This window comes from Lissotriton helveticus, chromosome 5_1 (assembly GCF_964261635.1).
Source record: "Lissotriton helveticus chromosome 5_1, aLisHel1.1, whole genome shotgun sequence".
NCBI lineage: Eukaryota > Metazoa > Chordata > Amphibia > Caudata > Salamandridae > Lissotriton > Lissotriton helveticus.
In genome coordinates, this window is record NC_136065.1 from 1,729,313,171 (window position 1) to 1,729,326,694 (window position 13,524).

The 13,524-nt window shown below is 42.9% G+C and overlaps 1 protein-coding gene across 1 annotated transcript; it reads left to right on the forward strand.

The window, feature by feature from the left end:
- The first annotated feature begins 2,405 nt into the window (after positions 1-2,405).
- On the forward strand, positions 2,406-5,367 carry LOC144752794 (uncharacterized). Its single transcript, XM_078640647.1, has 2 exons — positions 2,406-3,599; positions 4,529-5,367. The coding sequence occupies exons 1-2, from the start codon at positions 3,500-3,502 to the stop codon at positions 5,365-5,367; spliced, it is 939 nt and encodes a 312-aa protein (XP_078496773.1). The 5' UTR covers positions 2,406-3,499.
- Positions 5,368-13,524: the final 8,157 nt, after the last annotated feature.

Below are 13,524 nucleotides of genomic sequence, written 5' to 3' on the forward strand. Positions count from 1 at the left end.
GCTAGTGACCCGCGCCCTGTCTGGTTTCCTGGAAGAGAACACCTGGTTTGATGAGGCACAGTTTGGCTTTCGTCCAGCACATGGGACTGAATCTGCGCTGGTGGCCGTGTTGGACAATCTTCGTTCGCGGGTCGACACGGGCCGGGCAGCCTTCTTAGTGCTGCTCGACATGTCGGCCGCGTTCGACACGGTCTGCCATTCTACCCTCATCAGGAGACTGGAAGAGTGCGGGGTCACCGGGCTGGCAAGGGACTGGTTGGTCTCTTATTTGAACAACCGACGGCAGGTGGTGGCGCTGCCTCCATTTAGATCGGAGGTGAAGAATGTGGGGCAGGGGGTACCACAGGGCTCGGCAATCAGCCCAATACTCTTCAACCTTTACCTCCGCCCTCTGGTCCATCTGATCAAATCTTTCGGTATCTCAGCATTTAATTATGCTGACGATACCCAATTGGTCTTTTCTCTGGAAGGTAACAACTCGGTCCCGTTGGAAACATTCCATCGCTGTATGTCAGCTACAGCCGACTGGCTCCGATCAAACTCCCTTCAGTTTAATAGTAAAAAAACGGAGGTGCTTTACTGTTCTTCTGATAAAATACCGCGTGCACTCCCTGACAATTTTTGGCCCTCGACCTTTTCTGAGACAGTGTCAGCCGCTGAGTCTGCACGTAATTTGGGGGTTACTTTTGGGCCTAACTTGCAGCTGGATATGCATGTAAATAAGATCACGGCTACGTGCATGATGCTGCTGCGCATGCTACGCAAAGTTTTGCCCCTTTTACCTGAACAGTCTAGACCAGAAGTAGTGCGTGGGACCATCTTAAGTCGTTTAGACTACTGTAACGCTCTACTTCTGGAAGCCCCTAAAACGTTGCTTTGTAAATTGCAACGGGTGCAGAATATGGCGGCCAAGCTGTCTCTCTCTCGCCCTAATCTCAGCTCTTCCACCGCTGCTCTCCGGGACTTACATTGGTTGCCGGTCCATCTACGGGTTCAGTACAAAGCTGCCTGTCTGGTGTTCAAGGCTTTGCACGGACAGGGCCCGGTCCCACTGCAGAATATGTTTTCCTGGTATTCCTCCACGCGCTGCTTGCGCTCCTCTTCTGCGTGGCTGGTGGTGGTACCAAGAATCCAGAGAGTGAGGATGGGCGTACGCTCGTTTAGTGTCGCAGCGGCTAAACTCTGGAATTCTCTGCCGCTTCCTTTACGAGGTCAAAAGGACCTTCTACCATTTAAAAAAGCGCTGAAGACCCATTTGTTCCCTAGGGCAGTGTAAGTGGTAGTCCTGTTGCTGATAGTGATCTCAAGCGCCAGGATGCCCTTGGGGTGACAGTGAAGCGCTATACAAATATACCAATAAATAAATAAATAAATAAATAATCACCTGATTGGAAGACGCAGGCCTTTGGACTCAATCTTGACCTCACGCCTTGATTGCATCTAATTGGATGTCGGTAGTCAACATGGACATGGATTCACCCAGGTGGCATAGGTAGCGGACGTGATGTCACAGACCCCCTGTGACCTCTTAATTTCTGTTGTGGCATTTTTGACCCCCTGAGCCCTGGCGCACTGAAAGCAGTGCCAGGGGTAGCAGCTGCCAGCAGTTCTTGCAATAAAATAGAGGCTCACCCAACCTGCACCTGCTTCTGTTCTATAGAAGCATGTAATTGTGCTACTGTGTATTGTAATTGCATTTTAGCTATGCTATTGCCAAAACGCGCTGCTCATTCATAAAATATACATGGCCACCTTTACTTCTAACTTAAGTACGAAACGAAAAACCTTCAGTTTATGGCTGTCGTCAGGCACATGGCCAGAGAGGTGCGAGTGATAGAGCAGGCAATGGTGAACGAAATACTACTTTATCGAAATATAGACCGACATTTAATATTTAAAGCTATACATAATATAGATTAAAGCGATTATGGCATTTAAATTTTTTTTATTCGCATTTTGAGCAATGAATATATTCACCAACTTGATCATCTGGTGAGGTTCTGTAATTCTCGAGTCTGACTCCATTTTGTTCTGTGCCACCATTTTGTGTTGCCCTCACGTAGGCCTGTAAAGGTAACCCGGCGAACGAAGTGGCCTGGCCTTCTTAGTTCATGTATACATTAACTAGGTTTCTTTTTGACTCTGAAATGAACTGTAAGAAACTGACCTCTTCACCTGAAACTGACCTCGCAAAGCCAATTTCCCTGATCGATCTTTATCTGAGATTGCCAATGAATGTTCAGGACATCGTTAACTTTTTATTTTCCTTGCACGTGCTTCATCTTGTTCAGCATCTGTTACTGTTTCTTTTTTTATGTTTCTTCATTACATGGGTTATGCTTTCAATTATAGGTTTGTCCGGCTTGTGGAGATTGAATTTGGGACATTCCTAATAATTAACTTTTGGGTTGGGATACTGTAAATTGAGTTTTTGCTATGTGATACTTTGTTTGAAAATGTATCTTATTGGCTAGAATTTTGTGCAGTGGGTGTCCATTTATAATGTGGATATTGGGTATAAAAGGAGACGTCTCGCCTTAGTAAAATGAGCAGTCTCCTGAGAATTTACACTGTGATGTATTTCTAGGATCACTGTTACTAGCTGCAGCTAATAAACTTGGTCTCTGACGCCATCCAGAAGTATTCTGTGTCTTTGAATACCAAGACAGGAGAACTCGAAGATCTTAGGCGTGCCCCTGACGCCGCTGGGTTAAACCCCGGTTCTTCAACTGGCGCCCAACGTTGGGCGACTTCAGCGGTACTGGTCCAAGCCCGAAGATTGTGAGGAGCCCCGTGAGGAAATTCTGGAGGACGGCCGCCACTTCATTGACCCCTGCATGTCGACGTGGACCGAAGGTTTTTTCTGCAAGGCTTCCCCTTTCCGACGGCTGCGAAGGACTGCTGCCCTGACTGTCGCCCTGTCTTGGACCCTCTTTTGATGATTTGTAAGGCGAGACGTTAGACGGTCTTCTGGTGGCGTGACAGACATTTTGGTTAAGTATAAGTGGGTCGCTCCCACGACTTTGTTTTGTTTCTTGGTTTTGATTCGGCCATTGCAATAGTCGAAGCCGAGGGGTTCGTATATTTACGAGTGTATCATTTTTGATAACCCCTTGAAGTTTGAAGCAAGACTAGCGAGCTAAAGATGCATGGTTTTGGCAAAATTAGGAAATGGTTTTGTTGTAGTTGTAATAAGGATTCCCGATTGGAGGACTCGTGTCCGATACCTCCGGTTGGAACTCCAACCTATGAGCTCTATTCAAAGCATGGTGTGGGTCCCATTACCTTTAATGAAGTATGGGTCCGTTATACAAGGAAAGATGGTGTTTTACGATGGCCCCAACATGGTAGTTTTGAATCAGATGTTTTAGATAACCTAGAAGTTGCGCTATTTAAGAAGAAAGCCCGGCCGGCGATGTTTGACTCTTTCCGCCTTTGGCGTAAGGAAGCCAAACAGCGAGAAATTAAGTAAGCTAAGAGAGATAGGAAGGAAAGGAATATGTCGGTAATGCAAGCTGCTAGGCAGTTTAAGGAAGATGAAGAAGATCGTGCGATTGAAGTGTCAGATAGACAACATTGCATGGCCATTGACAAAGATTGTTGAAAAAACAACTGTGATATGAGGGTCAAGGGGACAATATTTACCGACCTCTCTAGTCCGCACCCCCACTTGGAACAGTAAACAACAAGAAAGAAACTAGGAGGTCTGTTAAATGAAGGAAAAGTGAAAGAGACCACAATGAATTGACCGACACTACTATCACAACTAACGGTGAGGGTCCATCAGTGATGAAAGAGTCCTATCAGCCCACCCATTTGGCGGAACCTCGTCATCTAGGACCTTATCAGCAGGTGCTCATATGGCCAAGCTCAGTGTGTTTGCTTGGTGCCAACAGTTCCCATGCTGAAAGAAGATGAGTCCTCACTGCGAGTGGTACTGATAGGGTGCAGTGCTCAAGAAAAAAGTGCGTGGTTAAAATGGCGGTCAAGGTAGACAAAATTATTTATTGGTATCTCCCTGGACGTCAGATTAAAACAGATGTGGCAACAGTGTGACAATATCACTGTCAAGTAAGCATCTATAAATTAGGCCAACATGTTTCTGCCTTTAATGTATAGTTTTACAGGCATTCGTCTGTACACACTGTTGCCACATCTGTTTTAATCTGACGTCCAGGGAGATACCAATAAATAATTTTGTCTACCTTGACCGCCATTTTAACCACGCACTTTTTTCTTGAGCACTGCACCCTATCAGTACCACTCGCAGTGAGGACTCATCTTCTTTCAGCATGGGAACTGTTGGCACCAAGCAAACACAACTGAGCTTGGCCATATGAGCACCTGCTGATAAGGTCCTAGATGACGAGGTTCCGCCAAATGGGTGGGCTGATAGGACTCTTTCATCACTGATGGACCCTCACCGTTAGTTGTGATAGTAGTGTCGGTCAATTCATTGTGGTCTCTTTCACTTTTCCTTCATTTAACAGACCTCCTAGTTTCTTTCTTGTTGTTTACATTGACAAAGATTACCCGGCTTTGCCACCTCCCTTTTCAAATGTGACTGAAGACCCTGAAAAGGATCCTTTGATGTCACATTTACTGAGATTACCACCCCCTTATGTGCAGGGTGCTACTGCTCCTCCGTTACCTCCAGTTGTTGCACCCCTTGTTGTCGTTCAACCCCCTGTTGTTGTTCCGCCACCTGTTGCTTCACAGGTGGTTCTTTCTTCCGCGGCGCAGCCCCCTCCAGGGCCGCCAGCTTTGTCACCAGCCTTGCCTCAAACTCCTTTGCCTTACACTCCTTTATCTTCGACTTCTCTTATTTCTGTCCCTACGTCTCTCTTGCCTCAAAACACTTTGTCTCCTGTCCTCATGTCAACTTCTTCTCCTTCTGCTCGGCAACAAATGACTGAGACTGTCACTAGTCTTTTGTCTCCTTTCTTTGGGTCACTAAATATGACCCCTGTTTCTGTACGTAAGCAGAGACGTAGTCAGCTTCCTGGTCCCGAAGAGCGGGCAGTGTTAGATCTCCTTGCTCGTAGATGGGTTTCGAATGCCTCCAAGTACGGTCCACAAGTGGTTATGGATATCTTCCTACAGTGGGAGGCACCAAAACAAAGGTATGTTTTTGATGTCATGTGTACCTTCCTTCGTCAGGAGTGGGAAGATAATGAGTTGGGTTCAATTCCATTGGAATTGATTAATGTTCAGTCTGAGTTTGCTAAAGGAACGATAGTGGGTTCCGATGTTGAGGAAGCGGTAGAGACACTACTGACTTTTAGGTCTAGACTTCCACCTCAGTTATTGTTCGAAACTGACCCTTCTGTTAGGAGAAAAGTGAAGCGGATCACTGACATAATATAGAATGACAAAATATAGACTTACCAAAATATAGTCACCAAAATATAGAATGCCAAAATATCGAATTCCTATCTACAAACAGGTAAGTACAAAAATTTTGAATCCAAAATATAGTCTGTAAAAAATATAGTCAGTCAAAATATCGATTTTTTTTAATGTCTTAAAAGTAATTCAAAATTTATGAAATAATAAATATAATTAACTAAAACATACTTAAAAATACTCAAATAACCTTAAAATTAAGATATAATTAATTTAAGTTATTAATAAAAAATGTACAGTATTTTACCGTAGGATAGCAGGAGGGTAACATTTAATATTACCACTCCAGTGAGTGCAACAGTAGGGAAAGCGTTGGATAGCGTAGGGGTAAAAAATACTATTCCCACTCCAGTGAGTGCAACAGTAGGGAAAGCTTTGGATAGCGTAGGGGTAAAAATTACTATTCCACCTCCAGAGAGTGCAACAGTAGGGAAAGCGTTGGATAGCGTAGGGGTAAAAAATACTGGCCCACATGCATCAAGCATTTTTGCAGTCGCAGACGGTGCGATTCCTTAAAATCGGCCGTTTGCGAATGCAAAAGTGCTTGTTGGGATGCATCATGCCATTTTAGAAGTCGCATCTTTTTTACGATTTCTAAAATTGCGTTAGCATTTAAGAAATCGCAATTGTGCGATTTCTTAAATGCTATGCATCATTATAGAAAAATATGCGTTTTTTTAAATTGGAAGTGCAATTTACCACGAAGTTCAACTTCGTGGTAAATTGCGAAATTGATTCAAAATGCACAAAAATGCATTTTTTAAACTGTAAAGTTACATACACACATGTCCTTAGGACATGTGTGTATGTAACTTATGCTGAAAAGTACATTTCAGGGGTGCAGGGGGGGGTCCTTTGGACCCCCCCCTGCACCCATGAAATTTTCTAAGTGCCACTCGCAATTTCCATTGACTCCTATGGGCCTTTTGGCCCATAGGAATCAATGGGAATTGCGAAAATTAAGTTAAGAAATCGGTATTTCTTTGGGATTCGGTAAAAAATGCGATTTTTACCGAATCCCACAAGAATACCGAAAATATTGATGCATATCATTTTGCATTTCTTAATTTGCGATTCCTTATTTTTCGCAAATTAAGAAATGCAAAAAGACACAATGATGCATGTGGGCCACTATTCCCACTCCAGTGAGTGCAACAGTAGGGAAAGCGTTGGATAGCGTAAGGGTAAAAATTACTATTCCCACTCCAGAGAGTGCAACAGTAGGGAAAGCATTGGATAGCGGGAGGGTAAAAAATACTATTCCCACTCCAGTGAGTGCAACAGTAGGGAAAGCGTTGGATAGCGTAGGGGTAAAAAATACTATTCCCACTCCAGAGAGTGCAACAGTAGGGAAAGCGTTGGATAGCGTAGGGGTAAAAATGACTATTCCCACTCCAGAGAGTGCAACAGTAGGGAAAGTGTTGGATAGCGTAGGGGTAAAAAATACTATTCCCACTCCAGTGAGTGCAACAGTAGGGAAAGCGTTGGATAGCATAAGGATAAAAATTACTATTCCCACTCCAGAGAGTGCAACAGTAGGGAAAGCGTTGGATAGCGGGAGGGTAAAAATTACTATTCCAACTCCAGAGCGTGCAACAGTAGGGAAAGCATTGGATAGCGTAGGGGTAAAAATTACCATTGCCACTCCAGAGAGTGCAACAGTAGGGAAAGCGTTGGATATTGGAAGGGTAAAAATTACTATTTCCACTCCAGAGAGTACAACAGTAGGGAAAGCATTGGATAGCGTAGGGGTAAAAAATACTATTCCCACTCCAGAGAGTGCAACAGTAGGGAAAGCGTTGGATAGCAGGAGTGTGAAAATTACTATTCCCACTCCAGATAGTGCAACAGTAGGGAAAGCTTTGGATAGCGTTGGGGTAAAAATTACTATTCCCAGTCCAGAGATTGCAACAGTAGGGAAAGCGTTGGATAGCGTAGGGGTAAAAAATACTATTCCCACTCCAGAGAGTGCAACAGTAGGGAAAGCGTTGGATAGCGGGAGGGTGAAAATTACTATTCCCACTCCAGTGAGTTTAACAGTAGGGAAAGTAATGATTTAATATATTATTAAAAATAAAATTAAATATCAATACCAATAAAACATTATTTGAAATTAATAACCTATTTAATATTATGTAATAATTAATTAGAAATACAACTACATATTAGTTATTAAAAATTAATAACCTATTCATAAATTATTTAACAACTAATTAATTTTCAATAACAAAAACGAATTCATAATAAAAATTAATACCAATTAAAAATTAACAGTAAATTAATTATCAATACACAAAAAGTATTTTTAATATGTAATTAATTACAATTACATTACTTCCCACCCTATTCCCCTATAAACCCACATGCCACTACAGAAAATACATTAATACAATTATCATAATTATTAAATATTTAATTAATGCAAAATAATTACCAATTAATAAAAATTAATTGCCAATTAATAGAAATTAATTACCAATTAAAAATTAATTGACAATACATTTAAAATCAATACCAATAAATGAAAAAAATTATTTACTTAATTACAATTAAATTACTTCCCACCCTATTCCCCTATAAACCCACAACCCGCTACAGAAAATAAATTTAGAAAATTAACATAATTAACAAATAATCAATTTATACAAATTAATTGGCAATTAATACAATTAAAAAATAACAATAAATTCAAAATGAATACCAATAAATAAATACAAATATTTAATTAATTACAATTAAATTACTTCCCACCCTATTCCCCTATATACCCACAACCCGCTACAGAACTAGAAAGCAAAATTTTATAAAAAATTAATAATAATTGCTAAAAATTAATATTTAATTTAATATAATTAAATTACTTCCCACCCTATTCCCCTATAAACCCAAAACCCGCTACAGAATTAAATTACGCAAAAATAAATAACATAAAATTCATTACTTAAAATACATTAAACATACATTACAAAAATTAATATACACTTTTCACACATATACTAACATACAAAACACTTTAAAAAAATTGATATTATTAAAAAATCGATATATTTAATGCCTATATTGTATACTTTGATATTTTGACTTCTATATTTTGAAAATCGATATTACTTACCTTAAATTCGATATTTTTAATCACAATATTGTGTCCATTCGATATTTTGTCCATTCTATATTTTTACTTCGATTGTTATGTCCATTCTATATTTTGGAATCGATATTATGACTGTTTACCAAGTGAAGCAGTATCCTATGAGAGAGGTCCCCCCTGTATGGAGAGAGGCAGTTGTGGCTGATGCCGCTCATGGTATTGTGGCTGCACCGGCTCATTTTCAGCGAGTGTGGGTGCATGTCCCTTGGAAGAGAGCTGAGGTCCTGGCTCTTAAGCAGACCTTGCCTGACCCCCGTAAAAATCCTGCTGGTTATTACAAGGAGTTGTCTCAGACAGTTGATGCATGTGTTATGAATTTAGCTGACTTAGATATGTTGATGGGTAATGTAGTTCCTCAACCCTTGTGGGCGAAGATCCGTCATGAGGATCACGTGCCAGAGTTAGGAGATACATAGGTTAATATTACTGTTGCAGATGGTCGGCAGGTAGGAGGTGCCAAACCTGAACCCTTAGTTGCAGAACTACCTGGTAGGATTATTAATTTAATGAAAACTATGATGCCTCCTTTGCGGGTGAATTGGGACAAGTTAGCAGCATGCAAACAAAAGAAAGATGAGAGTGTGTCTGATTTCTTCACTAGGTTCGAGGAAACATTCATTGATCATAGTGGTCAGGACATGAGTTCAGAAGGTGGTCAGAGGTTGTTTGTAGATAAGTTGTTTTTAATTTACTTCCTGAACTTTCTACTAAGTTAAAAGATTCTGAGAGTTCAGGGGCTGTTTCTTCTTCAGCCCAGATATTGGCTACTGCACAATACTATGAGAATAGAGATAAAGATGAGAAGGATAAAGTAGAGAAGAAGACTAGAGAATTAAAAACAAAAGTTCTTCTGCAGCAGGCTTATCCGCCTCGCCCTAATCAGCGTCAGTTTCAGCAACCCCCACAGTTTCAGAAACTGTTGCAGAAGCCTGAGTCTTTTGCTTCGCGAGTCCCGCTAGGCCCTAATCAGTGTGCTTATTGTAAAGAGGTAGGTCACTTCAAGAATAGTTGCCCGATCTTGCTACAGCATGCGAATGGTATGTCTGGTCTGAGAGGACGTGGTGGTTACCAACAAGTACCTAGGGGTAGGGGACGTGGTACGTTTCCCCAGAATGAACGTTCCTTTTTCCCCTCAGAATTCTATAAATTATTTTGACCAACAGAATGTTCCGACCGTTCAATCCGCTCAGTACTACACTGATGATTATTATGTTGGAAGTGAGAGTGCTGGTTTTAATGATAGTTAGGACAGCCATGGACAAAGGGAGGGAGTAGTGTCAGTTCCAGTAGACCAGAGTGGACCTTATGTTGAAATGATTACATCAGGTGTGGCAGAACCTTTTCTTTTGGATACTGGTGAAGCAAAGAGTTCTATCATGCACTCTAAACTCCCTGGCGCACCCTTGTCTGGCTTGACTAATGTTTCGGTAGGATTTTCTGGCGCCCCAGTTCGTAACCCGGTTTCTTGTCCTTTGCCCCTTTCTATTGGTCCTTGTGAATTGGAGGCTCCCCTTATTCTAACGACTGGCTGTGGCGAGAATTTGTTGGGTTTGGACTTATTGAAAAGATTGCATGCAACATTACATTGTTCTCCTTTGAGAGTATATCTTACAGTGAGTAAGAAAGTGATTTCCCCGATGTATCTATCTAAGGATCACATTCCACTGGAACTGCGTTCTCTCCCTGATACACTTTGGGCTACAGGTCCTAATGATGTTGGTCTCTTGCAGATTCCACCTTACGTTGTTACCCTTAGGTCGAATGCTAAATTACCTCGCATTCCTCAGTACAAAATTTCCAGAGATGGCGAAAGAGCTCTTTTAGCGATTATCTATGATTTGGTTGAGAAAGGTGTGGTTGAAGAAACGAGAGGCAATGTGTGTAATAGTCCTATTCTGCCTGTCCTTAAGCGTACTGACTCTTCTCAGCCACCTGTGTATCGGTTTGTGATTGACCTTCGAGAGGTCAATAAGATTGTTGTGCCACAGTTTCCTGTTGTTTTAGACATTACTGCTTTATTGACTATGATCCCTGCCTCAGCTGCTTGGTTTTCTGTTATTGATCTGAAGAACGCTTTCTTCAGTATTCCAATTGCTGAGGAAAGTAGGGATTTTTTGGGCTTCTCTTTAGGAGGCCGCAGTTTCCGGTTTAAACGCGCTCCTCAAGGTTATTGTGAGAGTCCCTCCATTTATAGTCAGGCTTTGAAAACTCAGCTTGATACTTTTGCATTGCCTTCTGGTGCTACTCTTATCCAGTAGGTTGATGATCTGTTGGTTGCTGCTGATGATGAAGAGATTTGTAAAGAAGTTACTCTTTCTTTGTTGCGACACTTGTCTGACCTTCATCATAAAGTGTCACCTTCGAAGTTGCAGTATTGCCGACAAGAAGTGACCTACTTAGGTCATCTCTTGTCGAAGGAGGGAAGACGATTGACCCCAGAGCGTATTCAAGCGATTGCCCAAATGACTGTGCCATGCACACAGAGAGAGGTGTGTGCCTTCTTAGGTATCACCTCGTATTGTAGACAGTGGATTTCGAATTTTTCTTTGCTAGCGAAACCTTTGTTGGCACTTACTCTTAAGGACACACCACACCCTCTTCCTTGGTCTGACGAATGTCAGAAGAGTTTTTCTGAATTGCATGATGCATTGTGTTCTGCTCCGGTGTTGGGTACCCCCGACTATAGTAAACCTTTTACACTTTATGTACACGAGAGAGAAGGTTGTGGATTGTCAGTGTTGATGCAACAATTTGGAGACAAGCAGCGCCCATGTGCGTATTTTTCAGCCACTTTAGATCCGGTAGCTAGGGCATTGCCTAGTTGTCTATAGCTACAGCGGCAGCGGCTGTTTCTATTTGACAGTCTGCTGGTTTGGTATTGGATAATACATTGATTGTGATGGTTCCACATGCAGTGGATACCCCATTGAACAGAACAAAGACTCAACATCTTACCAGTGCACGTTTGTCAGGTTATGAGTTGACGCTTTTGGCTAGTCATGTGCACATCAAGTGGTGCAACACATTGAATCCAGCTACACTGTTGCCAATTTTTGTAGAGACAGATGTTCAGGAACAGCATGACTGTTTTCTCCGGACAGAGGAGGAAACGAAGGGTAGAGTTGATCTGAAAGATACTCCTCTTTCGAATCCTGATGGTACCCTATGGGTAGATGGTTCGTGCTTTAAGCTTCCGAATGGAGAGACGACTGCAGCATATGCTGTCACAACTTTGCACACGATTGTTGAAACAGCATGTATTGCACAGAATTCAGCACAGGCAGCGGAGTTGATAGCACTGACTGAAGAGCGTGTGTGTTGTCAAAAGGAAAGAGAGTGAATGTTTTTACTGATAGCCAATATGCATTTGGCGTGGCTCACAGTTTTGGTCGTTTGTGGAAAGAGAGAGGATTTCTTACCTCCCATGGTACGAAAATTCAGCATGGACAATTAGTGAGTGAACATCTTGAATCACTTACTTTGCCGACCCAAATTGCGATAGTAAAGGGTAGTGCGCATAAGAAGGTTACGGATGATGTGGGTCGAGGGAATGCGTTTGCAGATGAAGTATCGAGAGAAACAGCGAAAGATGTGACGAGTCGGATGCATGTTGCAGGTCCTGCCAGATGGGTTGTGGAAGGAGGAATGTGTGAATATACAACAGAAAGTGTGAAGATGATTCAGGCGGGAGCTACTGAGTGGAGGAGTGTGGCTCAATGGTTAGAGCGGCAGACCCTGATGCAGAGTTCTGGCCAGGGACCAGGGTTCGATTCCTGCCTCGGCGGGGTCTCAGGCTCAATTTCCTTGGACCTGTTAATTTTCGCCTCGGTGCCTATTCTAATCACGGGCCCCACGCTGCAACTCTGGGCAATAGCTTGCTTAGCCTCCACACTGGCCCCAACAGCGCTAAGGATGCCTGGCTTCACCCAGGGGGTGCCCAGGAGTGGACACTTCACAGGGAAAGCCAGGAGGGGTTCCATAGCGGTATGAGTATCAGCGCCAGGAAGCCGAATAGGCGACACCGCAAGGTGACCGTCTGGTGACAGTGCCCTCTATAAGTACCATGACATTTACATTTACTGAGAAAGAATTGAGTATGTGGAGAGAGAGTACGGGAATGTTGGATTCAACAGGCTGTTGGGTTGAGTTGTCAGAGCACCGGCGATGGTTGTTGCCGGATGCATATGTGCTCCCGGTGGTTACTATAATTTACAACAAGGGGTGGTGATGGACAGAGTCTCTGAATTAAGCAGAGTACTCTCACCCAGTCAAGAGATCGGGGCTAGATCCAACACCGTTTTTTAGCTCATTGCACCATCCCAGTTTCAGAACCTGGCTGTATGCAAATTAGTCTGTCCCTGGCCCAGTGCATCATGGGAACAGGGCAGACCAGACTACAAAAGCCAATTCTTACACTGGGAAAGAAACAAGCTTCCGGGGACCGGTTTCTGGCATTTCAGCCGTCTTCGGCCCGGCTTGCTTGAATCCTGATGGTGCAATGAGCAAGGGACTCACATCTGAGTATACCCTTCCACGCTTAGGGTGGACAAAATAATTTACAACAAGGGGTGGTGATGGACAGAGTCTCTGAATTAAGCAGAGTACCCTCACCCAGTCAAGAGATCAGGGCTAGATCCAACACCGTTTTTTAGCTCATTGCACCATCCCAGTTTCAGAACCTGGCTGTATGCAAATTAGTCTGTCCCTGGCCCAGTGCATCATGGGAACAGGGCAGACCAGACTACAAAAGCCAATTCTTACACTGGGAAGGAAACAAGCTTCCGGGGACCGGTTTCTGGCATTTCAGCCGTCTTCGGCCCGGCTTGCTTGAATCCTGATGGTGCAATGAGCAAGGGACTCACATCTGAGTATACCCTTCCACGCTTAGGGTGGACAAAATAATTTACAACAAGGGGTGGTGATGGACAGAGTCTCTGAATTAAGCAGAGTACTCTCACCCAGTCAAGAGA

Coding starts and splice junctions, on each gene's coding strand:
- LOC144752794 (XM_078640647.1), top strand. CDS start 3,500: ATGTCGGTAATGCAAGCTGCTAGGCAGTTTAAGGAAGATGAAGAAGAT. Junction 3,600..4,528: donor CATGGCCATTGACAAAGATT/GTTGAAAAAACA, acceptor ACATTGACAAAG/ATTACCCGGCTTTGCCACCT.